Here is a 26,124-nt window from a genome sequence, read left to right on the forward strand (position 1 = left end):
GGGATTTGGGAGCACACAGGAAGCTTCAATAATACAGGTTAATGTTATTTCATACATTGGGTGGTACATCACAGGTTTTCATTTTATTGTGTTTTTAAGTTTACATTAACATTCTTTTATACATGACAGACTTTAAAAATGAAAGAATAAAGTAATTGTCAAATTGCTTGGCAGTACAGGTTAAACTTCTATTGACAGTGTATGAGAGTGTCAATGAACTGTGATTTAATTTTTTTTTTCCTCTGAGGGTGGAGGGGAAGAGATGCCTCCTTAAACTGCTGTCTTGAAGCATCTTTGTGATCTAGGCTGCAATTTCCTCTACTCCTGGGATGATGATGATGATGGTTACCCAACATTCCACAGGAACTCTCAAGCAGTGAGGGAAGAAATAGTGGAACCATATGGAGACAGGAGAAAGACAGTTACTGATTTTATACCATTTTATACCATTGCAAAACAGAAGAGTGCTTTATATTTAACAAGTTGTTATAGCTGGGATAATGTATTTTTTGATAGTTCTGTACAGAGGTTGAAACATTTTCCCCTCTTAGAAATTGAGGGGAGGGGCAGTCCCTCTTTCCTTCTGCCTCCCCAGCACCCATGCCTTGCCACGTGCTGTTCCCTATGCCTGGAACACCCTTCCCTGCTTTGTTGGTCTGGCTCCTAATTTTAAGTTCAAGGGTTAACGCCTCTTTGGAAACTGCCTCCTCTATTTTATTTCTCATCCCAGCAGCACCACAGCTCTGAGGTTTTTTAGGTAAGTCCCTTGTCTAAGTCTGTTTCCGTGAGGATAAGATAATCTTGGGTGTCTGTGAAGATAGTGCAGTGGGTACAGAGCCCCAGATTCTGGGTCGAGCAGCCTAGTTCGAATCCCCAGTCCGCCCCATCTCTCTGAGGGTTTGGGTTAATCACAGAGCTTCAGTTTGTTCAGTTTGATTGAGGGATCCTTTGAATCCAAAAAGTAACTACTCGAGGAACTCAGCTACCGCTTAGCACCTCCCGGTGTCCCGCCCTTTTTTTGGGATCCTCAGAATTGGACAGAGCCAGCCCGACGGACCGCTCCTCTCCCAGGGCGGACTTGGGCCGCTCTAGGCCCCACACCTCACTCAGTGGAGGCAGTCCTCCAAATAGGAGAAGGGACCAAATAGGGATGGGGGAAGAAAACGTTTGCGGCGCTCTAGCCTTCGAGTTCCCTACGCTCTCCACACGTGGGCTTCCTGATTGGCTGAAGGCCGCTTCCGGGACAGAGGCGGTACTAGGACGAGAACGACTTCCGGTCGCGAGGTGAGGTTGTCGCACTTATCAGGCCCAATGGCGGCCCCAGTACTTCACACGCGGTTGCCCGGGGATGCGGCCGCTTCGGCCTCTGCGGTCAAGACGTTGGGGTCATCGAGAACTGGGTAAGACTCCGAGTCGCTTCTTCTGCGCGGCTGGGACGAAAGGCCAGGACCGGGATTAGAGAAGCGGATCTTACAGAGCCTGGGACAGCGCTAATGGAGTGGGGTGGGAGCAGAGGGTAGAGGGTCGTCTCAGGTTCTGAAGAGTAAGCCCGTGCCCCTTAAGTGGATACCAAAGGTGAGAAAGGATCTGGAGAAATGAATCTGTTCTGTGTTCCAGAGTCCCCTTTTTCTCCCCACTGGGGTCCTTCATGGCGTCCCAGGCCTGGGTTCTGCATTCTGCTCCTTTACTCTTCCCTCCCGCTTCTTCGTCTAGATTGGGAAAGAATTCTCCGGGCTATTTGGATTATTTATCAGCCGAATGCTATCACTGATGGCAAATTGAATCTTAACTGTTTTTGTTTGAAATTTGCTCCGACACGCTTTTTTTTTTTTTTTTTTTTTTTTTTTTTTAGCTTGTTCAACTTTAAAGCCCCTAACCCCCATAAAACACTGGGGCTTAACTTTGAGTCATTAGTAGGATGGCATTCATTTTTTCCTCCTAATCTGCTCTATTTAAAAGAAGCAAACTATGTAAAACACTTAGCATAATATGTTTCATAGTATTTATTAAGTGCCTACCTATTGTGTTAGACACTGGAGACAGTAATTTATCTAAAGACACAACGTTCTAAGTGAGGCAGGAAACTTGGAGAGTTTAATCAAGAGAGCAGATATTTAATAACAGCATGATCTGTTCTAAGTTTCTGAAAGATCATTAGATCTCTGAGTGGAGTTCTAATAGGAGAGAGAGGCGTTACTAGAAGGAGCACATGAGGTTTGGTGTGTTGCCCCCCTGCCCCCCCCAACCCCCTGCCCATCCTCGCCAGCTTTATTGAGATAATTGATATATTGAGGTTTGGTTTTTGTTTGTGAGGATTGTTGGGGGATAAGAGTGGAAGCAGGGAGGCCAGTTAAGAGGCTTTAGAGTTGTCCCACTGAATGATAATGGTTCAAAAATGTTGACTATTACGATTTTTATCATCCTCTGTCATACATTTAATAGCTTGATAATCTTGGTTGTACAGGATTTCAGATATGCTTACATTAGAGAGTGATTTCTTCAACTCTCCCCCAAGAAAAACTGTTCGGTTTGGTGGAACTGTAACAGAAGTCTTGCTGAAGTACAAAAAGGTAAGAGTAGATAATATGTGAGGTTTGGTGTTTTCCCCCCAGCTTTATTGAGATATAATTGACATACTGAGGTTCATTTTTGTCAGAATACAATTATAGGTCTTATACCAAAGATGAGTTGACATAATAAGATGAATTTTTAGATACCCATCTTGAAATCAGATATTTAATAACAGCATGATGCTGTCAGCTCAAATTCAGAATAATAACCTCTTTGCTGAAGTTACACCTATTCAGCTGCTTCATTTATATGGTATCTTTAAAAAACTTCAGCAAATGCTAGACTCAAGAACCATTAGATCACAGCATTTTATTTCTTAAGGAATTAGCTAAGTATTAACTTTGGGACAATAAACCAGCTCTATTAATATGGATTTTTGGGGGGGGGTTTGTGTTAGCTTAGAAGTGATTCTTGTAAATCTCAGTAATGGAGGAAAACTGCGAATGACTTATTGTATTTAAATTGAGTCATAATTGACATGTGACTATTTTATGTCATATGCATTTATATTCATACATGTGAGTGGATAATATCTTGAAGTACCGACAATCATATTCAAATGTCAGTGCACAAGTATACTGAAATATAAATGCTTTTTAATTGTCATTTGCTTTTTTCCAAGTCCCCTAACTCCACTAACATGGGTTTTTAAATTTTGTAGTCGATGATTTTACAATCCACAATTGATGTGTGGAAGTTACAGTGTCCCTATTGTAATTTTATCAGATGTTAGGCATAGTTAAAAGTCCTGCTGTTGATCTTTAACCGGAAACCACAGCAAGTAAAACTTCATTTTTCCCCTTTTCTTGTTAAGGGTGAAACAAATGACTATGAGTTATTGAAGAACCAGTTGTCAGATCCAGACATAAAGGTAATTAATTTTGTGTTTGATCATTACCAAACTAACAGCTGTTAGTTTGCACTTTTGTTTGATCCTATGCCATCCTTTAGAACTTACTCTCTCTCTCTGATCCATTCTTACTTTAACCTAGTGGTTCTCAACCAGGGGCAGTTCTGACCCCTTTTATTTGGTGATAAACTGGAGACATTTTTGGTTGTCACAACAGGAGGAACGGACGTGTGTTACTGGCGTGTAATGAGTAGATGACAAGGGTGCTGTTTAAATAAAATTCTCCACAACAATGAATTATCAAGTCCAAAATGTCAGTAGCCTCAAAGTTGGGAAAGCCGGCAACTCTCATGTTTCTCCAATGCTAAAACAGTAAAACAGATAAACAACAAAACATGACTTGTCTTTCAAGTCACTGTTTCATTGTTTCAGACTTTAAGATACAGTATATACCTGTCTTGTAAAAACAACTCAGTATACTTTGTTTCCCTTTTCTTCCTTTATTGCCCCATTTTGGAAAGTCTGTTACCATACAGATTGTAATCAGATTGTGGGGGATAAAATCCCATCTCCACTGTTACCCAGTGTGTGAACTTGGTCAAGTTTTGTAACCTCTCTGCCTCTGTTTCCACTTTGTAAAACCAGAAAAACAATAGAAGTTTTAAGTAGAGGTTTTAAGAGAGTCCAGTGAGTTAACATATGAGAAGCCCTTAAACAGCCCCTCACTCAAAGCAAGGGCTTTTGCTAGTTGTTCCTGCCGACACGGTCCGGATTTTGGTTTCCCATTCATGGTTAAGTCCACTGCTGTAATTACTATGAGAAGATTACTAGTGATTTCTCCTGCTGATTTCAGTGGGCTTTTTTTTTCAAGCCTCATACTAATTCTTTGTAGCATTAGTGTTTGCTACAAACTTAGCATTCTATTAGTACATGCTACAAACTTAGCATTTTCTCTCCTGAACCTACTCCTTCGGCAGCCTTCTTTATATGCTTAACTGATTTATTGCTTACCTGATTCTTGAGCTAATAACCTTGGAGCCTTTCTGTCGTTTCTCATAAACATGTCATTGCCCTACTGAAAACTTCATGCCTATTGAAGAATAAAGGACCAGCTTCTTTGCATGGCCTATGATGTTTTTTCTAGGTACCGTCTCACTAGATACTTTATTCCATGCATTTGCCACTTCTTTTCATCTTTATGCCTGTGCACATGCCTTTTTTTCTGGTTGCAAAATGTCCTATTTCTGGCTACATGGCACCCTTCCCTTACTAGCTTTGTGACTGAAGACAAATTCTTGCACTTCTGTGCCTCAGTCATCCCATCTATCAAATGGGAACCAATGGTAGTACTTACCTCAAGCAGTGGTTGTAAGGATTAAAGAGTTAATAAATGTTAAAGTCTTAGCACAGTTCTTGGCACAAAGTAAGTACTATATTAGTGTTTGCTACTATAGGTGCTTGTCAACTTACTGTGGAGTTTTAAGTCAAACCATCATCAGTCGGAGACCATCTATTACTGTAACCTACAAAACTCCTAGTCTTTGAGATCCAGCTGAAATATCATGTTCTCTAATGGAGCTTTCCGTGGTTCTCTCTTATTACATAGCACATGGTTGTTCACTTAGTCCATTCCCCACACTTCCAGCAAATCTTTCTAATTGCAAATGTGGTTTACAAGGACTTCAGTGATTTATGTGGCCCCATCTGGCCCCCTGTGCTCCCCAGATTTATCTGCTGGCTTGCTCACCATGCGCTCCAGCCATACAGAACTACTTTTGGTTTTTAAAAACATGCTTTTCCCTCTGTGAGGAATATAGCCCCTAGAGAATACTCATTCTGTTTAAATACAGCAGAAGTTGGGCGGCAGGCAGGGTGGCTCAGTTGGTTAGAGCACAAGCTCTGAATGACAGGGTTGCCGGTTCAATTCCCACATGGACCAGTGAGCTGTGCCCTCCGCAAACTAGATTGAAGGACAATGACTTGGAGCTGATGGGCCTTGGAGAAGCACACTGTTCCCCAATATTCCCCAATAAAAAATTTATTTAAAAAATTGGGGGAAAAAATAGATAGCAGAAGCATCACTTGCTGCTGAAAGCTTTCTCTGATCCTCGCCTTCTTCCCCAGGTACAAAGGACCGTTTTCGTTGTGTTCTACTGTAGTTTATATCAGCACTTACCATCTTCAGCATCTTGACATGCTGATATCACACCAGTTGTGTCTGTGTTAGTTCAGAGGGGTGTTGCAAGTAATTTGCTTCAGTACTAAAGCACCAAAGTCTGTCACTGGTTGCTTTAAAAAGATGGAGTACTTTAAATGTTACCCTTATAATTTTGTTGTACTTTTTTTTTTAATGGAAAAGCAATAGGATAGAGCTAACTCGTTTTCATTTGCACATAACTTGGCTTGTCTTCTGTGCCTCAGGTGGTGGTGAGCTATTATTAATGTTACCCTTCGTGGTTGTGGACATTTTGAAAGCACCACAGTGCAAATGAGTTGTGATTCACTTTATTTTACTGACAGCTTATTTGTGCTTTCATCAGAAAACAGTCAGTTCCATCGAAGTTTGTCACATAGCGCCCAGAAAGCACTCAGTGGTTGAATGGAGATGGGGAAAAGGTGGAGCAAGGAATTGTGGGTGAGTGGGTGGAGTATAGGCTTTCACCCAGACACAGGTTTGAACCTGGTTCTTTATTGCCTTGGTTGGACAAGTTGCTTATTAATTTCTCTTAGCCTCAGTTTCCTCAGCTGTAAAATGGAATAATAGTAGTCCTTTTGTGTTATTAGGATTAGGAAAAGATATATAAGCATTGAGCACCATACCTGGCACCTGGTGTCTTCTCACTAAATGATACTCCCTATAAATAGTCTGTAACTGTAGGTATAACCCTATCAATAGTCTATCACTATAGGTACAACACTGTTAATGGTGTGTTACTATAGATGCAACACTATTGCTTTTGTTTATTTATATCTCTTTCTTGTACTGAGTCTTAATCAGCATTAATCCTTTTCTTTCAAAAATGGAGCTTTGGGGTGGCCGGTTAGCTCAGTTGGTTAGAGCATGGTGCTGATAACACCAAGATTGCCAGTTCGATCCTCGCATGGGCCACTGTGAACTGCGCCCTCCTTAAAAAAAAGGAAAAAAAGTGGGGCTTTTAGTTTTTTCTTGTGTATGGTGTGTTTGTGTGTGTGAATACAAACAATATCTTTATGTTAAGTAACCTATACCAGTTACGTATTTTATTCATAGCTTGTTTTTTTTTCACTTAGCAGTTTTTTCCATGTCACTAAAAGTTGTGAACAGTTATTTTATTGCCTGAAAACTGTTTCATGGAGTAGTGGAAGAATCATTTATGCATAACACATCTTAAAACATTTAAACCCAGTTACAGGTTAGGTTGAGAAAAATGTTTTATTTATTGATGACTAATTAATCAGCCTAGATTGAATGTTATCAGCATGCTTGCATACCAGCATGAATATAGATGAGACAGAGGTTGTTATTGGTCCTTGTGGTCTGTAATATTTGCATCTGCTATAATTCTGTAATTTAAAAAGTCCAAAGTGTCAACATTTGAGATGTTTTCAAACACCTTCTTAGGGCAAACAATGAGAATGAAGTATTAACATTTAATTCTTTTTCTTGTATGTAAGAGTCACTACATTACTTTTTTCTAAAACGGGAAAATTTAATATAACATCTTTTTCCAGGTTGATACAAACTAAGAAATTTTCATCCCAATTGTGGCTTAAGTCCAAGTTTGTGACATTTCCCCCTAATTTAAATATTATTGATAGATGATTGATGCATGATAGATATCTTCTTTTATTTTCGAAGATTTGTGATTTTGAAAGTACTTTTCTTTGTTTAACTTAAGGATGACCAGATCATTAATTGGTTGTTAGAATTTCGTTCCTCCATCATGTACTTGACCAAAGATTTTGAGCAGCTCATCAGTATTCTATTGGTAAGTTCATCATTTATTTCACTGACTAGTGTGTAATTCAGTACCTTAAAAATAGTGTATACTGTATCAGTCAACTGTTTCTTTTCTTTCTCTTTTTTCTGCCTCTAGAGATTACAGTGGTTGAATAGAAGTCAGACAGTGGTGGAGGAATATTTGGCTTTTCTTGGTAATCTTGTGTCAGCACAGACTGTCTTCCTCAGACCCTGTCTCAGCATGATTGCGTCTCATTTTGTTCCTCGTGAGTGGTTCCTCTTTGTTTGCTTTGATTATTTACTTTCAAAATATCTGTTGATTAAAATACTACCTTCCCAGTACACTCTGGAGATGGGGCCACATGGAAGATCCCAGGATGCATGTTGGCCTCAGTTCTGGTGTGTGTGTGTTCCCTATAATGACCTCTGTGGAAGTGTCTGGGTTTGTTTGTTGCTGTGATTTTTTGGGTTGCAATTTGGTTTAGTGAGCTTCTGACGAAGTCTTAGAACTCAGAAATTTTTAGCTGTTGAAAAACTGTAAAGTTACTTGACACTTTTTTTTCCCAGATTATAAATTTAATCATTATACTAGTTTGGACAGTGGAAAAATCACTTTTTTGTGTAGCTGTTGATTGTTTGGGTCAATGACAGAATAACATATTTTGTTTTTCCCTCAAAAGCCCGAGTGGTCACTAAGGAAGGTGACATAGATGTTTCAGATTCTGATGACGAAGATGATAGTAAGTATAAAGTTAATAAAGTTTTATAAAGTTAATGATCTGTGTCTTAGAGCATGTATGCTGAATGATACAGTTTACTGGTAACTCCAGAACCTATTTTAATAGGTAGACTGCAACAAGAGCCAACCTTTGATGGAATCTTTTTGTTATATTGGCCACTAACCTGCAATTACTTGCCCTCATTGCATTACTTATATAATTAGTCCATTTAATCTTCATTTATAGTCGGCTATAGAGAAAAATCTTGAAATTATTATTTCACTGATAAATGATTCCGTTTTGGTTCGCAGATGTTTTTAGCTTCAAGTACATAATTTTTCAGTTTTCAGTTTTATTATGATGCTCATACTCTCACCTTTCATCTTGTAGATCTTCCTGCAAATTTTGACACGTGTCATAGGGCATTGCAAATAATAGCAAGATATGTCCCATCGTGAGTATACTTTTTTATGTATTTTAAATTATGGTGTCTAAGTCTCAAGAAAATTATCATTAGTAGAAAATTACAAAATGCTCATAGCATCGAAACTTAAGTTGTCTGCTGCATGTTGTATGCTGTGTATCCTGTTGATACAACATCACATTCTACAAAAAATGACATTTCAATTCTCTATGCATTGTGTTTATCTTTCAAAACATGTATGCAAATTCTCCCCCAAGTTATGTATAGTGGTTTGAAATTTGCTTTTATCCTCAACAGATATGATATCCAAAAGTTTTCAGTGAGAAACCTCTGTGTTTGTCATGCCATGTGAATAAAAATTGCAGTTCTAAGAAAAGCTTTTTTTTTTTTAATTTATATTTTTAATTTATTGGGGTGACAATTGTTAGTAAAATTACATAGATTTCAGGTGTACAATTCTGTATTACATCATCTATAAATCCCATTGTGTGTTCACCCAGAGTCAGTTCTCCTTTCACCATATATTTGATAGAAAAGCTTTTAAGGTGTGTGGGTTTCTATTGGAGGGGTGGACTTCAAGTTCCCTCTGTCAGTTTACTATTTGCTAACTTTTAAAAAAGTCCAAATTGATAAGTTTTTCTCCTTTTTAAAATAGTATATGTGTGTGCTAGGAAATGTTGCTCTTTGTTACTTTTGTAGAAAAAGAATTCCTCTTTAATTTGCTGTTGATATCAAAATTACTAGAAACTTCTTTTCCCCTAAGTTACTACCACTTTTCTCCATAGCTATGTATTTATTTTAAGTTCCAGTTGCTTGAGGTAGGCATTACTGTTTGCCGCTTGTATCCATATTTGCTCTTAGAATGGAAATGTTACCTTACAAGAAAGTCCAGTTAACATGGATTGATTTTTTTTTTTTTTTTTTTTTTAAACTAGGACACCGTGGTTTCTTATGCCAATACTGGTGGAAAAATTTCCATTCGTTCGAAAATCAGAGAGAACATTGGTAAGGAATCTTTTCATATGGAAAAGTTGTTTTGTGTGATTTTATTTTAGGTGATGTCAGGTCTAAGAAATTAACTCACTTTCTTTCGTTAGCAAGTGACTAAGGGTCCCCAGTACCTCGTTCTTTTATTCCTCTGTGCAAGTCAAGAACAGAGTCCATTTCAGAAATATCTGAATTGCCTTAATGACTATAGAGATCAAAATTACTAGAAGATAACAGTTCATATATTAGGAATTGTAGACATGCCTTATTTGAATATAAAGGCAGAGACTTCGATGATGAATTCTAAGTTTTACCTGTTCCTTTGTAAGTTTTAGATCATTTGTGTAGTTTTCAATAAATAACACTTGTTCCCTTCTATGATTTTTTTTCCTAAATAAGGTATTACAGGTATTAAATAAGGAGCTGATAAATTTTGCTAATGTTTGTGATAGTCTGCTTCAAGTGGAGTATTATAAACCCTGTATCTCGTACAAACATGCAAAAATCCTCAACAAAATACTAGAAAACCGAATCTAGCAGCACATAAAAAGAATTACGCACCTTGGCCAAGTGAAATTTCTCCTGGGATTACAAGGTTGATTTAATACCCCCAACTCAATTGACATGACATACCATGTCAATAGAATGAATGACAGAAACCTCATGATCATCTCAATAGATGCAGGAAAAAACATTTGACAAACACCAAAACTCTTTTGTGGCAAAACCAGAAGGGAACTTTTTCAATCTGGTAAAGGACATCTATGAAAACACAGCTAACATCCTACTCAGTAGTGAAAGACTGAAAGCTTTCCCGAGATAACGAAGAAAACGAGGATTTCTGCTTCTCCACTTTTGTTCATTTGGTCAGATTCTAGAGGTTCTGACCAGAGCCATTAGGCAAGAAAAGGAAAAGGCATACAGATTCAAAAGGAAGAAGTGAATCTATGTGTATTTGCAGGTGGTATAGTCTTGCATGTAGAAAAATTCTCAGGAATCCACAAAAACATTATTAGAGCTAGTAAATGAGTTAGCATGGTTATAGGAAAAAAGACCAATATACAAAAACCAATTGTACAAGGCAGCTTAATGGGGAAAAGAAAAGTCTTTTCAACAAATGGTTCTGTGACAAGTAGATAACTTCACATAACGAATGAAGTAGGACCCCTCCTTATGCCATATGCAAAAGTGAACTCAAAATGGATAAAATACTTAAATGTAAAAGCTAAAAAAGACTTAGAAGAAAACATAGGTGAAAATTTTTGTGACCCTGGATTAGGCAAAAATTTCTAGATATGACACATGAAGCACAAACAACCAGAGAAAAAATAGGTACATTGGACATCGTCAAAATTAAAAACTGTTGCGCTTCATAGGACATCTTAAGAAAGTTAAAAGAGAACCCAAATAATGGGAGAATATTTGCAAATCATATCTTGGATAAAGGTTATATCTAGAATATATGAAGAACTCTTAATAATAATCAAAAGGCAAATAACCCAATTTTAAAATGGGCAAAGCATCTGAATAGGTATTTCTCCAAAGTAGATACACAAATGACCAATGAGCATATGAAAAGCTCAACATCATTAGCCATAGGGAAATGCAAGTCAAAATCACAGTGAGATACCTCGTGGCACCTACTAGGATGGCTGTCCTCAGAACGACAGTAACAAGTGGTGGTGAGGAGATGGAGAAATCCGAACCCTCATCCAATGCTGGTAGGAATATAAAATGGGAGTTGTCTCAGCTGCTTTGGAAAAATAGACTGACAGTTCCTTAAAACGGTCAAACGTAAAATTGGCATATGACCCAACGTTTCCACTGCTGGGTATATACCCAGGAGAAATGAAAACATGTTCACACAAGGTTTACATGAATGTTCAAAGGGGCATTATTCATAACAGTGAAAATATGGAAACTACCAAGTGTTTATCAGCTGATAAATAAACAAAGTAAACAATGTGGTATGTCTATACAATGGAATGTTATTTGGCAATTAAAAGGAATGGTTTACTTGCTATAATATTAATTAATCTTGAGAACATGCTCAAACCACATATTTTAAGATCTCACTTACATGAAATGTCTAGAAGGCAAATTCATAGAGATAGACAAACTAGTGATTACTTAGGGCTCTGGGGAGGCTCTTTACCAAAAGATAAAGTGTTTCTTTTTAGGGTGATGAAAATGTTCTAAAATTGATTGTGATAGTGGTTGCACAACTGAATATACTAAAAACCACTGACTTGTATACTTTAGATGGGTGAAATGTATATAAATTATATCTCAACAATCTTGTTTTTAAAGACGCTGTAGAAGCATATAAACTATAAATTTAATTTATTGAGGTATTAGATTGATTATACCCTACTGCAGTTTCCCCTTCCACGTTGACATAGCAGCAGACTACCCCCTGTATACAGGGGGAAACTATTAGGTTGGTGCAAAAGTAATTGCAGTTTAAAAGATTAAAAATACTGCAAAAAGGGAAATTACTTTTGCACCAACCTAATATATAAACAGCATGGTTTCTGTGTTACTAGATAGTTTGTTTTTTATGTTTGCATAACTTGGACTAAAGGTTGTGTAGTTGATGCTTTGCTTACATAGCTGTGAAATATTTATTCTCTGTTGAAATGTTTATCTTTTTATGTTTAAGGAATGTTACGTTCATAACTTACTAAGGATTAGTGTGTATTTCCCAACCTTGAGGCATGAAATTCTGGAGCTTGTTATTGAAAAGCTACTCAAGTTGGATGTAAGTATTTAATACTCTGTTTTTCTGAATTGGTTATAATCGTAGTTTGTAAAACAATAGTAGCAACAATGGAAAAAGAGTTCCACTTGTGATTTTTTTGTACGTTTCTTGAAATTCATCGATGTGCTGGGAGTTATAAACCGTCCTGTCTCTCCTGGTTGGGGAACAAGGCATTACTTAGTCACACCAATGTAAAATGTGGTAAATGCTATGAATGAAACACATACATTATTGTGAGCTAAAAAACCTCATGTAATTGGAAGGAGTCGGGGTGGTATCCTGAGGTAGTCATGTTGACGTTCTTTATACCTTTTTATAAGGGGCCTGCAGTAAAGTTCAGTGGGAATGAAGAAAGTGGTGGATTCTAGTGAGTTGTGGAGGGAAGGTGAACCAGTCCTCGAGACTGAGTTGGAAGTGGAGAAGTAGGGGTTAAGAAAAGGAATCCTTCAAAGGTAGCTCCCTGGGGAATAGAATCTTGGGGTTGCCATTAACAGTAGTGAGAACAGTCAGGAGGAAGATGGAACATGATGAGTTCCATTTTGGATGGATGGAGGTGCAGGTGGGGAAGCTAGATGGCGAATATTCACAAGCAAGTATAGCTGCAGGTAGAGGACTAAGTACAAACCTGTGTGGTGATGCGATTTAGGACAGGGGAGGAAGTATGATCGGATGTAGGAGGAAAACCGAGAGTGTGGATACGCAGGGAGGGTCTGGAAGAAGGAAGGGTCAGCGGCAGGAGATATTGCTGACATTTTTAAGGAGAAAGAAAACAAAAGTCGTTGGATTTGGTGGTCTGGGAGGTAGTCTGTTGCCTTGTCAATGTGGAGGGGGACACTGCATTTCAGGAGGGAGTGTGGATGGTTAGGAAGTGCGGCTGTTAGAGACTTGGTGAGGGTTTGTGGTGAAAAGGGGATGAGACGGGTGAGGGGCATATCAGGGCTGGAGAGCCGAGGTTTGTGGGCTGAGGAGATGAGTGGATGGAGGAGAACATTGATGAGGGAGAAGGAGGCTGTAATGAGGCAAGTCCAGGCAGAGCTGGAGACGTGTGTGTAGCACGTGTGAGTGTGTGCAGAGTAAGAGTTAGAATCTGAGTGTTGAGTTTGTGGAAGCTGTCCGATTTAGACTAACACACCACGGCTCATATTGATCTTACAGAAATAAGGATCTAGTAAAAGGAGCTTGATTTATATATACTCTTGTAAATCCCTTCATGAACCAGAGTAATTTATAGGTTTGCACCTTAATTGTGTAACGAGTTATAGTGCTATATACGGTGCTAAGCTGGGCACCTTTAAAGTATGTGTGTCAGATGAATTTCTAGTCCCCCAAAAATATAGTTGTATTTGAACTGTTTTTATTCTTTTCTCTTTTTTTCCTTGTTAAAATGTAGGTGAGTGCATCCCGGCAGGATATTGAAGATGCTGAAGAAATAGCTCAAACCAGTAGTGGAACAGATGCCACAGAAGGATTGTTTAACATGGTGGGCATTTATTAGTGAAAGCAGAGGGACACAGTTCATAATTCCAGAGGGTGGGAAGACACAGCTAATGGCGTCCCATCTTCAAGGCTTTACATTAAAACCGTAGTTCAGCAAACTTGAAAATGATTTCTTAAATGAAGTTGTTTGCTGCCATGTTGCTTTCGGCAACGTGATGGTTTATTTCCAAGGCTTTGAATTTGGCTTTGGTCAAGTATGTTGCACCATTCTTTTTGTTCGTTGTTTGTTTGTGTAAACTGCATATTGTTTGTGAGGGAGTGATAGATAGAAAGGCATTCCAGTTTACTTTTCTGTATTTCACAAGTAACATACCTAACAGTACTTCTCTACCTGGGGCAATGGCTTAAGTTGGGTTCACTGGGAGGTGAGCTTGAGACGGGATTCAGGTGCCCTGGGGACAAGGGTATGAGCAAGTAGGAAAGGGCAGGAGCAGGACCTACGCCAGAGTTTGTTCTCAGTTGGAAAGTAGCTACAGCCTGATCCCACCAGGAGCTCTGGAACATGATTGCACCACAGAGTGGGGCCCAGCTTCAGACCAAGGATGGCCTCTCGTGACCCCGTGTCCGTCAGTCATTAGTTCTGAGGGGGAGGGGCTAGAAGGACTGCAAGCAGGTCTGGCTCCCAGTCTGCTGAGGACAGTTCCCTGGAGACGGGGTCAGCTGTGAGCTGTTGGCACCCAACACTCGTAGCAGCTGGGGGATGGGTGCCCTGTCCTAGGAAAGGAGACCTGGCACCAACAGTGCCCACCACAGTGTGTGCAGGACCTGGGGAAATCGGTGCTGTTTTCATGGCCATGCTGTGTGTGAGTGGGTCTTCTAGATGAGAACCAGAGGCTGGGACTCTGAAACCGAGCTTTTATTTTGAACTCCACGAGTAGTTCTGATTTCATACCTCTAGTTGAGAGCCCCTGCCTGGAATGGGGTATATGTACTTCCTTTGTTTTACCTTTTAAAGGAAATAATCTCCTCTGACTGTTTTCCCAGTAGACTACTTTTGCTGAATTTTTAATGTCAGATTTTTACGTTATCTTCAAAGGATGAAGACGAAGAAACTGAACACGAAACAAAGGCTGATCCCCAAAGGCTAGATCGGATGGTACATCCAGTCGCTGAGCGCCTGGACATCCTGCTATCTTTACTTTTGTCCTACATTAAAGATGTCTGCTCTGTAGATGGTAACAACCTACAATCGTCCCAATAACTGCTATTTGTTGAACACCTGCTATGCTCCACCTGGCTCTGTGCTGGCTGTTTTTCATTCATTCTGTAGTGCGGACAGAAATCCTGTAAAAATCACTGCTTTGAAAATGAGGAAAGGAAGGCATAGAGAGATTACGTTACTTGAAAATGGTGGCAGTGGGATTCAGACTCAGTTATATTTGTCTTCAGGGCCCCTACTCTTCACTGACTACTGTTTTAAAACATAATGTATGGAGTTTGGCCAGTTTTTGGTTGCGATCATATTGCACTCAAGTCAAGATGTTCGGGAATGGTGCTGCACACAATGGTAGATGGTGTTTGGCGTTATGTATGGAGTTTTGAGGGTCTTAATACTGTGGTTGTGGCTGGTTCGAAAGTGAACGAATTGATAATGCTTCTTGCTCTCATGCAGCCTTTCGTCTAGACGCTTTGCCATGAAGAAGCAGAAGTTTTTCCAGTCATGTTGCTTAAGTTTAAGAATGAAACTTGGCCCCTCAAAATAAGGCTTAAATCTTTGACTATGTAACAATTTTTTTGCTGTTAGCAAAATACTACATGTTGACTAGAGAAAATTTGGAAACTATAGAAGAGTAAAAATGTCATTTTAAATGGCCACATTCCTACTATTCAGAGAACTATTATTAGCATTTTAATAGGTTTTTTTTCTTTTCTGTTAGAATGTGTATATGAGTACTTTTGGGGGGCTTAGGGGATCACACTATATGTAATGTTTCAAAATCCGCCGTCTCACTTATTGTGAACATTTTCTCATACCATTTACTGGTCTAAAGTAGTTGCTATTGATCATATGTATTGAACTGGTCTCTTATTTTTTTCTTCCCCCACTCTCACCATTATCAATAGCTGTGTAGTGAACATCTTTGTATATAGAGCTTCAGTATTTGCTTTGATAAATCCCTAGCAGTAGAATTACTGGATCAAAGGACTTCTGCCTCATGAACTGTAAAATTGCCCTTTAGAAGAGTTGACATTTATGGCATCATAGCAGTGTGTGTGAGGTGAGGGATTATACTTAAAAGGAAAATCTGTGCAGAATAGAAATGGCATTTTGTTTTAATCATAGGTTAAGGGATGATGTTGTATTTCTTACTGGTATTGTTTTCTTTTTAAAATTCGGTAAATGAAACTGGTAGCTTGAAAATAATGTATTTATAAAACTGAAATGCCATATTTTCTCAACCAGGTAAGATTGACATCAACAAAACAAAGGATTTGTATCGTGATCTCATAACCATCTTTGACAAGCTCCTGCTGCCCACCCATGCCTCCTGCCATGTACAGTTTTTCATGTTTTACCTCTGTAGCTTTAAATTGGTGAGTATGTCATTAATGACGTTCTCTTAGCTCATTTTATTCTCGCCCACAATTTTCCCCTAAAAACTGGTGGAAAGAATAGAGGGCATTGCTGCTGCCTGCCAGCTCAGCCAAGGGCTCTGAAATTGTCATCCTGCATGTGGCCCTCTAGGTGGTACCCTCCCCTTTCATTCATGCCTTTCTCTATTAAAATCTCATGTGTGATCTTTAACTTTTTACTTTCTTTATTCTGTCAGTTGCTCCTAGCTAGCCCAAACCAACTTTTCAATCCAGAATTTTTAAACTCTAGGCTTTGGTTTTTTATTTTGGGGGCAAAAAAAAAAAACAACAACTACCAGAGAGTCTTCTTCTTTGCAACTATTTTGTTGCTTCCAGGGACAGTCGGGTAAAACGGTTCAACTCAGTCTGCGTCAAAGTATGTGTTAATAGCTTTTGAAAAGAGCTATTTGGCAGAAGTTAGAGGTCTATCCTTTGTTAAAAAGCTTACTCAGCCTGTTTTTTTCGTATAATAGCATAATTAGGCAAGCACTGACCGTACTTTACTGTACTTTAATGCATATTTCTGTTTCTGGTGAAGTTCAGTGTGTGCATTCAAACATTGGAAGGCTACTTTGCACTTGGGTCCTGCTGGAGGGGTTCCCGTGAGTGTGTTTTATCACTGGTTTCCAGTTGTGGCTAAACGTCAGGATCACTTGTAGAGCTTTTAAAATAGGCGGATTGCAAAGCCCTGTCACAAACCTGAATCTATAGGGTTGGTTTCGATGCTCAGCTAGTTTGGGGAATCTTGGATTATTTAACGCTGAGGGACGCCTTTTGTGTTTAATAGTATTTTCTCAGGGTGTTTTAAAAATAAGAACCACGATAACTGTATTTATTATCTCACAATATAACCGAAATACTAGGACTTTCCCACATGGGTGAGTTAAAATCTTAGGGTTCTGATAGTTAGAATATCTTAAGCATTAAGAAAGAGCAGACCAATACCTTCTCATTATAGGGATTCGCAGAAGCATTTTTGGAACATCTCTGGAAAAAATTGCAGGATCCGAATAATCCTGCTGTCATTCGGCAAGCTGCTGGAAATTACATTGGAAGCCTTTTAGCAAGAGCTAAATTTATTCCTCTTATGTAAGTAACCTAATTTTCCAAGTGCTTTTTCATGTCATGCTTTAAAAAGATTATAACGTCTTAAGTCAAGAACTATCTGCTTTATTTTTTTGGTCTGTCTTTAAAGTGAAAGAAACCTTTTCCCCCCACTCTCTGCAAGATGTTTCTATTTCCAAGAGGCAATTTCAGAATAAAATGTCTCCTTTTGTAGCTATAAACCTTGTACGTAAATCTTTTGTCAATCTGTTCTTATGGTTGCACTTGAACATGAAAATCCATTTGTCTCCATGGGTAGTGTGCAGTGTTGTGTACTGTTTTAATTCTTTTTATAGGTTTGTCATTTTTCATTTGCATTCTGAATCGTATCTGTTAAAGCTGAAGGAAAAATCCTTTTAAAGGTAATAGAAAGATCTATGGAGGAGGTCAGTTCTGGGCCTTTTTATTCCAGTGATCCAGTAAGATATCTTTGGGCATGGAGGCTGTTAAAAACCCTTCCCCAACAGCTAAAAGTCATCTGGCCATTCTGTCCTAAATTGTTGACGTGGGACTTCATCAGAATCCCATAGAGAATGGTGAAGTCAGCCAGACTGTCTTACTCTTGTAAGATGTTGGTAAACGCGCCCCATTCTTTGGCTGTATCCCCCATAAGACGGCTGGAAGGAGATACCGTCCTCCATCCTTTGGGACCTGAGGCAGTCTTCAGGCCTGCCTGTTGTTCCTATGAGGTTTGCGTGCTCTGCCTTGTAACTGGAAGGCTGCCTGCCCACCCACCCAGCCTCTCCTGCCTTTGCTTCACCTCTGCGCGAATGGATAATATATAAAGAAGCCTATGGACTGACCTCTCTAAGTTTGTAATGTGAGGCAATGGTGTGTGTTTACGTCCCTGCTGTTTCTCACAAAGCCAGTGGAGTTGACTTGGATTCTTTTTCCCTCTAGTACTGTAAAGTCATGCCTAGATCTTTTGGTTAACTGGCTGCACATATATCTGAATAACCAGGATTCGGGAACAAAGGCATTTTGTGATGTTGCTCTCCACGGACCGTTTTACTCAGCCTGCCAAGCTGTGTTCTACACTTTTGTTTTTAGACACAAGCAGCTTTTAAGTGGAAACCTGAAGAAAGGTCAGTGATGTGGGGCTGCTGGCTGTGAACTGGGTTTTCCTTGTGTACTAGTCAGCGTTTCAAATGAGATTCCTTTTTTGAGAATTTGGTGAAAACTAGGGGGTCAGAAACCACACATGTACTCAAACTGTTATAAATAATTTCAAGCAGCCCACACGCCTTTTCTTAATAGCTGGTGGAGTTGAAGTTGAGAACCCCAGTTCGAGGGTAGTGGCTAGAGTACGTGTCAGATGTGAGGACGCCCTTCAGAGGCGAGGCCGAGCTCGTGCCCTGTGCCAGCGCTGTGCTCACTCCTCCTTATCCCCGTGACAGCGCCTTGGGGAAGGTGTCATCCCCCTTCACAGGGGTGATCAAAGCCCAGGGAAGTAATATATTGGGAGGATTCGAAATTGATCCCCGAGGAGGGTGGCTATAGAGCTGTGGTCATAATGATTATGTGCCTTTGTCAAAAGACTTGAGTTGATTTGCTGGCTTTCAGTTTTGCTAATTTCTAAGGGTTGTTGATCATTTAAATCTACCCGATGAAGCCTGTTTATTGGGTTAGTGTATTTTAGTTTTAGATAGTCCCCAAGAGTGAGGTTCAGGTAAATCAATTGAAATCGTTTTGTTTACTATCACGAATAATCCAAATGGTTTTAATAGGCTGTTTCCTCTAGAACAGTTTTTCAACCTCTGCCCCACTGAAATTTGGACTGGGTCATCCTGTGTTGTGGGGGCTGCCTTTGCATTGTAGGATGGTTAGCAGCACCCCTCCCCCTCTACCCACTACCAGCACCCCTTCTCACCCTCTGTTGTGACAACTAAAACTGTCTCCAGACGCTGCGAGGTGTCCTCCCGAGGCACAATTGCCTGGAGTTGAGAGCCACAGCTCTAAGCTGAAATGTGTGTGTGTTGCATTATATATATCATGTGAACGATACAATAGATATGGGGATTAAAATTAGTTCTATGAACTATTAGTAGGACAAGGCTTTATCAAAAGTTAAGTACAATCTCTGCCTTTCTTTATAAACAAATGGTAAGTGTCTGGTTAAAGAATATATTTCTTATAAGCCATGATGTTATACTATTTTTAGTCATTTTTACCAAACTGCACATCCAAGAATCTCTTAAAATATACTTAAGCACAAGTTGGTTTGCTTGCTTCTTACAATAAGTGGTGTCTGTCTTTTATTAAACAGGAGAGAATTATATTTATGAGTTCTAAAACAGTGGAATCTGTCTGATTTTTTCCTGCTACTTCCATAGTTTCCTTGTAAAAAAAAATACAACTAATGCACATTTAAAACATGTTCAACTTTACTAATAATTTAAGAGATGTATGTCTTGCTGTTTTTTTGTTGCTTGTCAGATTGGGATAGACACACACACACATACACAATACACACACGCACACATGCTATATGGAATTCAGGACGGAGAAGTTTCCACACTGTCCAGTCATTACCTCCAGGCAGTGGACACTCACTTTGTTGCCTCACCATCTTAGTTCATGATTGCTGAAGTTAAATCACGTGGTCTTTTAAAGTCTGTTTGTTTGTTTTTTAAATGGGTGAAATAATCTGTGGTGCTTAAGGACTGTTAACTTTGTACCTTTTAAAAAGTCTTTTCTTTTTTAATCATAGGTTTGATGTACCTTCAAAGTCTAAATTTTGAACGTATAGTGATGAGTCAACTAAATCCTCTGAAGATTTGCCTGCCCTCGGTAGTTAACTTTTTTGCCGCAATTACAAGGTGAATTATTTGTGCTTTATTGGTGAAAGTTATTTAAAAGTAAATTTATGTTAGTATTGGTATTGTAAAATTTTGTTAAGTTTCTGTGAAATTACTTGATAAAATGTGTTAATAACAAACATTTAAAAATTAATAACCCAATACTGCAGGAAACATTGAAAGGCAGCTCAGCTATTGTTTTTATGCTTCGGTGGCATTGGAAATTGCTACTAATTTTTATCCAGAGAGGGATAATTCAGCAGAAGCCTAGGCACTTTGAAATAAGTAAGGCAACTGGTAAGTTAAGGGGTACAAACCAGAGCTGTTATTAGAGTGACTCCTATAATAGCAGTAAAAATAGACTGGACATGAGATAAATCTCCAACAATATGGGTCGGTTTAGTGAGGGACGGTATTATCTCAGGCCTTGTAGCTACAGCTAATGCATAGTTTTCCTGTGTGCCTGGCACAGTTCTAAGTACTTTACGTGGAACTCACTGAAATTTCACACAATCTTAAGACTGTATTATTAGCCCCTCTTTATAAATAGGAAGCTGGAGGCATAGAGATATTAAATGACTTCTGTGAAGTCGTAGCTAGACGGGGCCGAGCTAAGACTTGAATGCAGGTAGTCTGGCTCTTTCGTAAGCATTCCCTGAATTACTCTGCCTCGTGTAGAAAGTGAATTGAAGACCTTGAGTTGAGCATTTAGTCAGGCTGTTCAGGGCAGGATTATAGTTTAAAATCTTCAACGGATAAGAGTCTGTACTATTCTTAGATAAAAATAATTCTTTCATCCCTGAGTCCCCTTTAGAAAGCTTGCTGCTCTCGTTCAGCAGCCTTATTTTTCCTTTACTGGGCATCTAACTCAGGGTATTCTCTTTCTCTCTCTCTTTCTCCTGAGATCTCAAAAACGGTAAAGAATTAAAAGGAGTAAGTAAACCAACCAGCAATAGTGTTCAGTGGGTGAAAGGTTCCAGCACATTGTGAGCAGCCAGGAAGCAGCCGGAAGAATGATGGGTGAAGTGAAGCAGAGGCAGCTGCCCCCTAGAATGTTCTTGGGGTGGGAGTAGGGGCTGCAGTTGATGAGCTGACTGGGCAGAGAGGCTCTAGGTTTGGGGTTGAGGTTATCAACGGAGGTTAGGAGTGAGAAGTGGGGTTAGGAGCAAAAGATTGAAATAAAGATCTGTGTCAAGGAATTGATGTTTCATTCTGTAGCTGCCGCTTTTACATACTTAATGGTTCTGAGATCCTATCAACTCATACAGCTATATTTGGATTGTAATTTAATTCTTCTACAAATAACATAAATAAGTAAACACAGCTATGTGCTTTTGCAAACTAAAAGTTTTACCTTGAACACATTAATTTTAGTGAGTCATGCATATTAATAATCTAAGCCCAGTCTTATTTTCTTAAAGTGGTAGCCACGTTTTCTTTCTCCTTAGCAGACTTGTAAATAGTAGGCCCAGAGCACTATACTCTAAAATCTGAAAGCATTACCTTTTGCTTTGTTATTTTTTTCTTGTGCTTGTTACGTTCAGCCGTACTGTGTGGTCAGTATAGTTGTCACACATGAACACGCATGTCCGTGCAGAGTCATTTGGCATGCTAATGCCTCCGTCTGTGTTGGTTCTGTTATTCCACAGTAAATACCAGCTGGTGTTCTGTTACACCATCATTGAGAGGAACAATCGCCAGATGCTACCAGTTATTAGGAATACAGCTGGAGGGGACTCGGTGCAAACCTGCACAAACCCACTTGACACCTTCTTCCCCTTTGATCCTTGTGTGCTGAAGAGGTAGGTACTCGCAGACAGTCGACCTTTCAGTGGTGAATTTGAATGCAACATGTGTTTATTTTTCCCCAGATTGGCAGTTAGGGTTTCTTTGTCATAAGTGGCCATGCCCAGCTGTTGATTAGTGTCACTGTCTCCTTGTACGTGTTTCATAGGCTCAAAGTAGAGAATGCCTGTGTGAGGCTGTGCACTGTCAGAGCGCACTGGGGTTTGCAGGTCTTTACCCCACCAGGTGGAACCTGGGTTGACACCAAGAGTCGTTTGTTTCTTTTTTGCTTTGCTTTAAACCTATTGATTTAAACATATAACGGGGTGGAGATAAAGGTGCCTGAATAGGAAGGACGCTCTCTTTTTTTCTTCCCAGTGACTTCTTCCTTCCTCTAGGAACCACATCCCATACTGTCGCACAGGATAAACGAAAGCCAAAAGATTTATCTCAATGGGTAATTCTGAAAAACCACCAAGCCAGTCTTAACTTTACATTTGAATAACGAAGCAGAATTTTTGCTTTATTAGTTTCTAACTAACAACACAACAATTTGGGATTATCTCCCCCGAGTCTTAGTTGACTAAAACCAGATTGGTCTTTTTCCCAAACTTATTTTTAGAAAATTGCTGTAGGAATATGTGAGTAAAAGAAGTTCCAGAATAATATAGTTTTGTTTTCATTGGACATCTCATAACTTATTATCAGTTGATGCAAGGTGGAGAAACAGTAGGTGTGATACCCCATCTGTAGGAGTATATGAACTCTTACAGAGGAGCCACATTAATTACAGTACTTACGTATAGTATTTTTTGACACCACTATTATTTCAGCCATAGTGTTCACTTCCTTTTGGGTAATAGGCCTTGTGAGAAAAGAGCTAAATGTGTCTGACCTTCGCTGTCATGTTTAACTTGATTTTGAAATGTGATCTTCGTTGACAGGTCAAAGAAATTCATTGACCCTATTTATCAGATATGGGAAGACATGAGTGCAGAAGAGCTTCAGGAGTTTAAGAAACCTGTTAAAAAGGTAAATTTGTGGTTCAACACATTGTCTGAGAATGTCCTATGTGATTACAGATCACAGTCAAATAGTAAATAGCAATGTTATACTGAAAAAATATGACATTTTATTCTTTCTGCCTTTACAAACTTCCAAGCTCAGGTTCTGTTCTTATGAAAAGAGTTTGTGGGTTTTTTTAATGAATTCTTTAAACCAGACACTTCACATGCTGGCTTTGGGACATGAAGGTTAATTAAAAACCAGGTCACCAAATTTAGATCTTTACCACTTGATCATGACCACCAGGTAACAATCTCAAATTTACTTGTGTTGACATTGTAAGTAACATTAAAATTTCGTAGAGGTTAACATTGATTTTGTAGATCTTGAACAGGTGGTAAAGATGCGAGCGTGCAGCATGTCCTTCAGTGTACTTCAGGTGCAGGTAAGGCAGTTACTGCCAAAGAAGAAAATTAGAATCCAATAATAACTCTTCATTTCTCTGTGACATTTTTACTTCCACATTGAAAGTCAGCTTTAATGTGCCCATTTCCTTTTTCATAAGTAAGCATTGGAAAGCTCATTTTATTCTTTTTCTTTATATTTTGTATTTGAGGGGTGTCATTCATTCATTCATTCACATTGTGTTGGGTTATAATAGTGAGCGAGAATGACATATCGTGTCAGCTGCCCTTATTGAGCTTAAAATCTGTTAAAAAATCAGACTTTAAACAAATAGTGACAGTGTGTGATGAATAGTTATGTGGGTTGTTTTTTAAAGAATTACGCATCAGAGGAAGCTTTTGAAATCACAGTATTTTCCTCACCTTTCCAGAAGTAACACATTCCTGAAGAAAGGAATTCTTAGAAGCTTTTACCACCACCACTGTGATCCTATTGATAATCTGTGTCCTTTTGACAGGAGGTGCTAGAAGATGAAGATGATGACTTTTTGAAAGGCGAAGTTGGAATTACACCGAGCTCCTTTGACACACATTTCCGAAGTCCTTCAAGTAGTGTGGGCTCCCCACCCGTGTTATACTTGCCAGACCAGTCCCCTCTGATTGCGAGGAGTTGTGATTGAGACCATCCTCCTGCCCATCGTTCCTTCAGTACCTGGGCTCATAGTATCTGAGTGTCACATCACTCTAGAGCGAGTACCCACCTCCACAGCTTCCTTTCAATTTAGACTCACTCTAGTGTGTGAACAGATGGGGTTTTTTTTCTTTTTGCTCCTGTACAGACAAAAGGAAAAGATTGAGTATCATGTGCAATATTTTACAATGGAGTTGATGATAAATGTTGAAGGCTTGGCTTATTTGTTCAATGTATACTTTATTGTGTGTTACAGCTTTTTGACATAATTATTGTGAAACTTCTGAGATCAGCAATTGCCTATTTTAACAGATTGCATTTTTAACACAGATTTTGGTCAGAGCCATGGTTACAGGACTTTGCTGATCTGATTTCTTTTCTGTGAAAATCATCCAAGACACTATTTAAAGTCTGTAGCATGAGTGTATTTTAGATACATTGTTTACCTTTTGCTGGAACTGTATTTGTGTTGGGATTTCAGTGGGGTGCCGAGAAAGTGGGGACATGGCCAGAGCTGGTCCCAGCCGCTGAAAATTGGAGCTGCCACTGAGGAATCTCCATGGACGTCATAGACCAACAAAAGCCTGGAAGGAAGAGAGGATTTAGGGAAACAATCAGACAGAACTCATATACTTGTGAGTATACAAATGGATGTAGAAGAGTTCCGGGTAAATGTAATTCACATTGACTGACAGTGGGGCTGGAGTTTTATTAAACACAGCCCAGAATATTTCACCGAGTCTCCCAAGAGTGCTGTGAGAACTGGAACTACTCGTTTATAATGGAATGTTACATTGATTTGTTCTTGTTTGTTTTGCGACAATCAGTTGACCAGTTCTCAGTTGGTGAATTTCTTGTGGAGGGCAGGGGTGGATTTTAGCTTTTGTGTTGGAATGGTTTTGCTAGCACCAACAAGCCGCTGTTACAGCTACAGTGTCTGTCTACTGGCTGTTCGTGTCATGGATTCAGCTCAGTGAAACCCTCCTCTGGCCAGGTCCTTTTTGTATTTTTATAACTAAACACCGAGAGAGAGGAGTCTAAACTGCCTTGGTGTATAACCAATTTGTGCAAGCACCGCTCGAGTTATTTTGAAGCTCATGCATATTTTAGCTTCATTCCTTATTTGTGTACCTTTTTGTTACTTATGAAAATGGACATCTTTAAACATATTTATTTTTCTGCCACTTTTCCTATTTTTTTTTATTTAAAGGCAAGTAATATTTTCTGGATCACAAATATTTTGTAATGAAATGCTTTCACTTCTTAGGGCTTTGTATGCTCTTGTATAATTATATTGACAGCAATGCAGAGTTTGGATTTCAATCTGTAAATACGTTTTTGGAAAATAGAAATTTTTATTGCTTTACAGAGTTTTGGATACTGATAATTTTCTTTTGGTGACTTGGTGGAAAGTCATTTGAGAACCTTTAGGGTCTCGTTTTTTTTAACTGCTGACAAAAAGGTGAGATTTTTATATACTGGATAAAATGAGTACATGAAATTTGTCTGTAGACGTTAATATTAAAGTGGGCCTTTGTGGTTTGGGAAGTAGCTTTAAGGTAGAGGGATATATTTATAAATAAGTATTTAATTTCAAAGGAGCTTGAGAAAAAAATCCATTGTGAAAATAAAATAATGACATGGAACTCTTGTTCTGATGCCAATAAAGAGAGATACCCCAATAAAGAGGCTTCTCATGCAAATGTTCTTTTGATTTTTTTTTTTTCTCTTTTACCGATCTGTATTAAAGCACCATTTTGCAGTGGAAGACTGTGAGTGAGACTTCACTTTTAAAGAGGCAGAAGTATTGCCAGTGTGATTGCAAGTGCTCACAAGTCAGTCGCATGTTGGTAATGAGAATGGCTTCCGGTGCATCTGAAGTGTCGGTCGCTCTCCCTTGATCACACCCAGGCTAAAGTGACTGAGGCTTGGACTGGTCCTAGGAAAACGAACACTTACTCAAAAAATGTACATGCTTTGAAGGAACATCCCTGGGGGAAAAATGGTGAAGTCT

At 39.1% G+C, this 26,124-nt stretch overlaps 1 protein-coding gene across 1 annotated transcript; it reads left to right on the top strand.

Annotated features, from left to right (window-relative positions):
• Window positions 1-1,240: 1,240 nt before the first annotated feature.
• On the top strand, window positions 1,241-24,329 carry RRN3 (RRN3 homolog, RNA polymerase I transcription factor). The gene is made up of 18 exons (XM_033101759.1): window positions 1,241-1,400; window positions 2,465-2,570; window positions 3,386-3,442; window positions 7,300-7,389; window positions 7,498-7,627; window positions 8,042-8,101; window positions 8,471-8,534; window positions 9,440-9,509; window positions 12,154-12,252; window positions 13,643-13,732; window positions 14,786-14,924; window positions 16,154-16,284; window positions 17,282-17,412; window positions 18,328-18,512; window positions 20,138-20,246; window positions 21,875-22,027; window positions 22,955-23,042; window positions 23,938-24,329. The coding sequence occupies exons 1-18, from the start codon at window positions 1,312-1,314 to the stop codon at window positions 24,097-24,099; spliced, it is 1,953 nt and encodes a 650-aa protein (XP_032957650.1). The 5' UTR covers window positions 1,241-1,311; the 3' UTR covers window positions 24,100-24,329.
• Window positions 24,330-26,124: the final 1,795 nt, after the last annotated feature.

The sequence above is a fragment of the Rhinolophus ferrumequinum genome, assembly GCF_004115265.2.
Source record: "Rhinolophus ferrumequinum isolate MPI-CBG mRhiFer1 chromosome 15 unlocalized genomic scaffold, mRhiFer1_v1.p scaffold_54_arrow_ctg1_1, whole genome shotgun sequence".
Classification (NCBI taxonomy): domain Eukaryota; kingdom Metazoa; phylum Chordata; class Mammalia; order Chiroptera; family Rhinolophidae; genus Rhinolophus; species Rhinolophus ferrumequinum.

What these genes read in the sequence shown, in the direction of transcription:
- RRN3 (XM_033101759.1), top strand. Translation starts at nt 1,312, where the DNA reads ATGGCGGCCCCAGTACTTCACACGCGGTTGCCCGGGGATGCGGCCGCT. An exon ending in TGTCAGATCCAGACATAAAG is followed by an intron (nt 3,443 to 7,299) that starts GTAATTAATTTT and finishes GTTTAACTTAAG; the next exon opens with GATGACCAGATCATTAATTG. An exon ending in GATCCTTGTGTGCTGAAGAG is followed by an intron (nt 22,028 to 22,954) that starts GTAGGTACTCGC and finishes CTTCGTTGACAG; the next exon opens with GTCAAAGAAATTCATTGACC.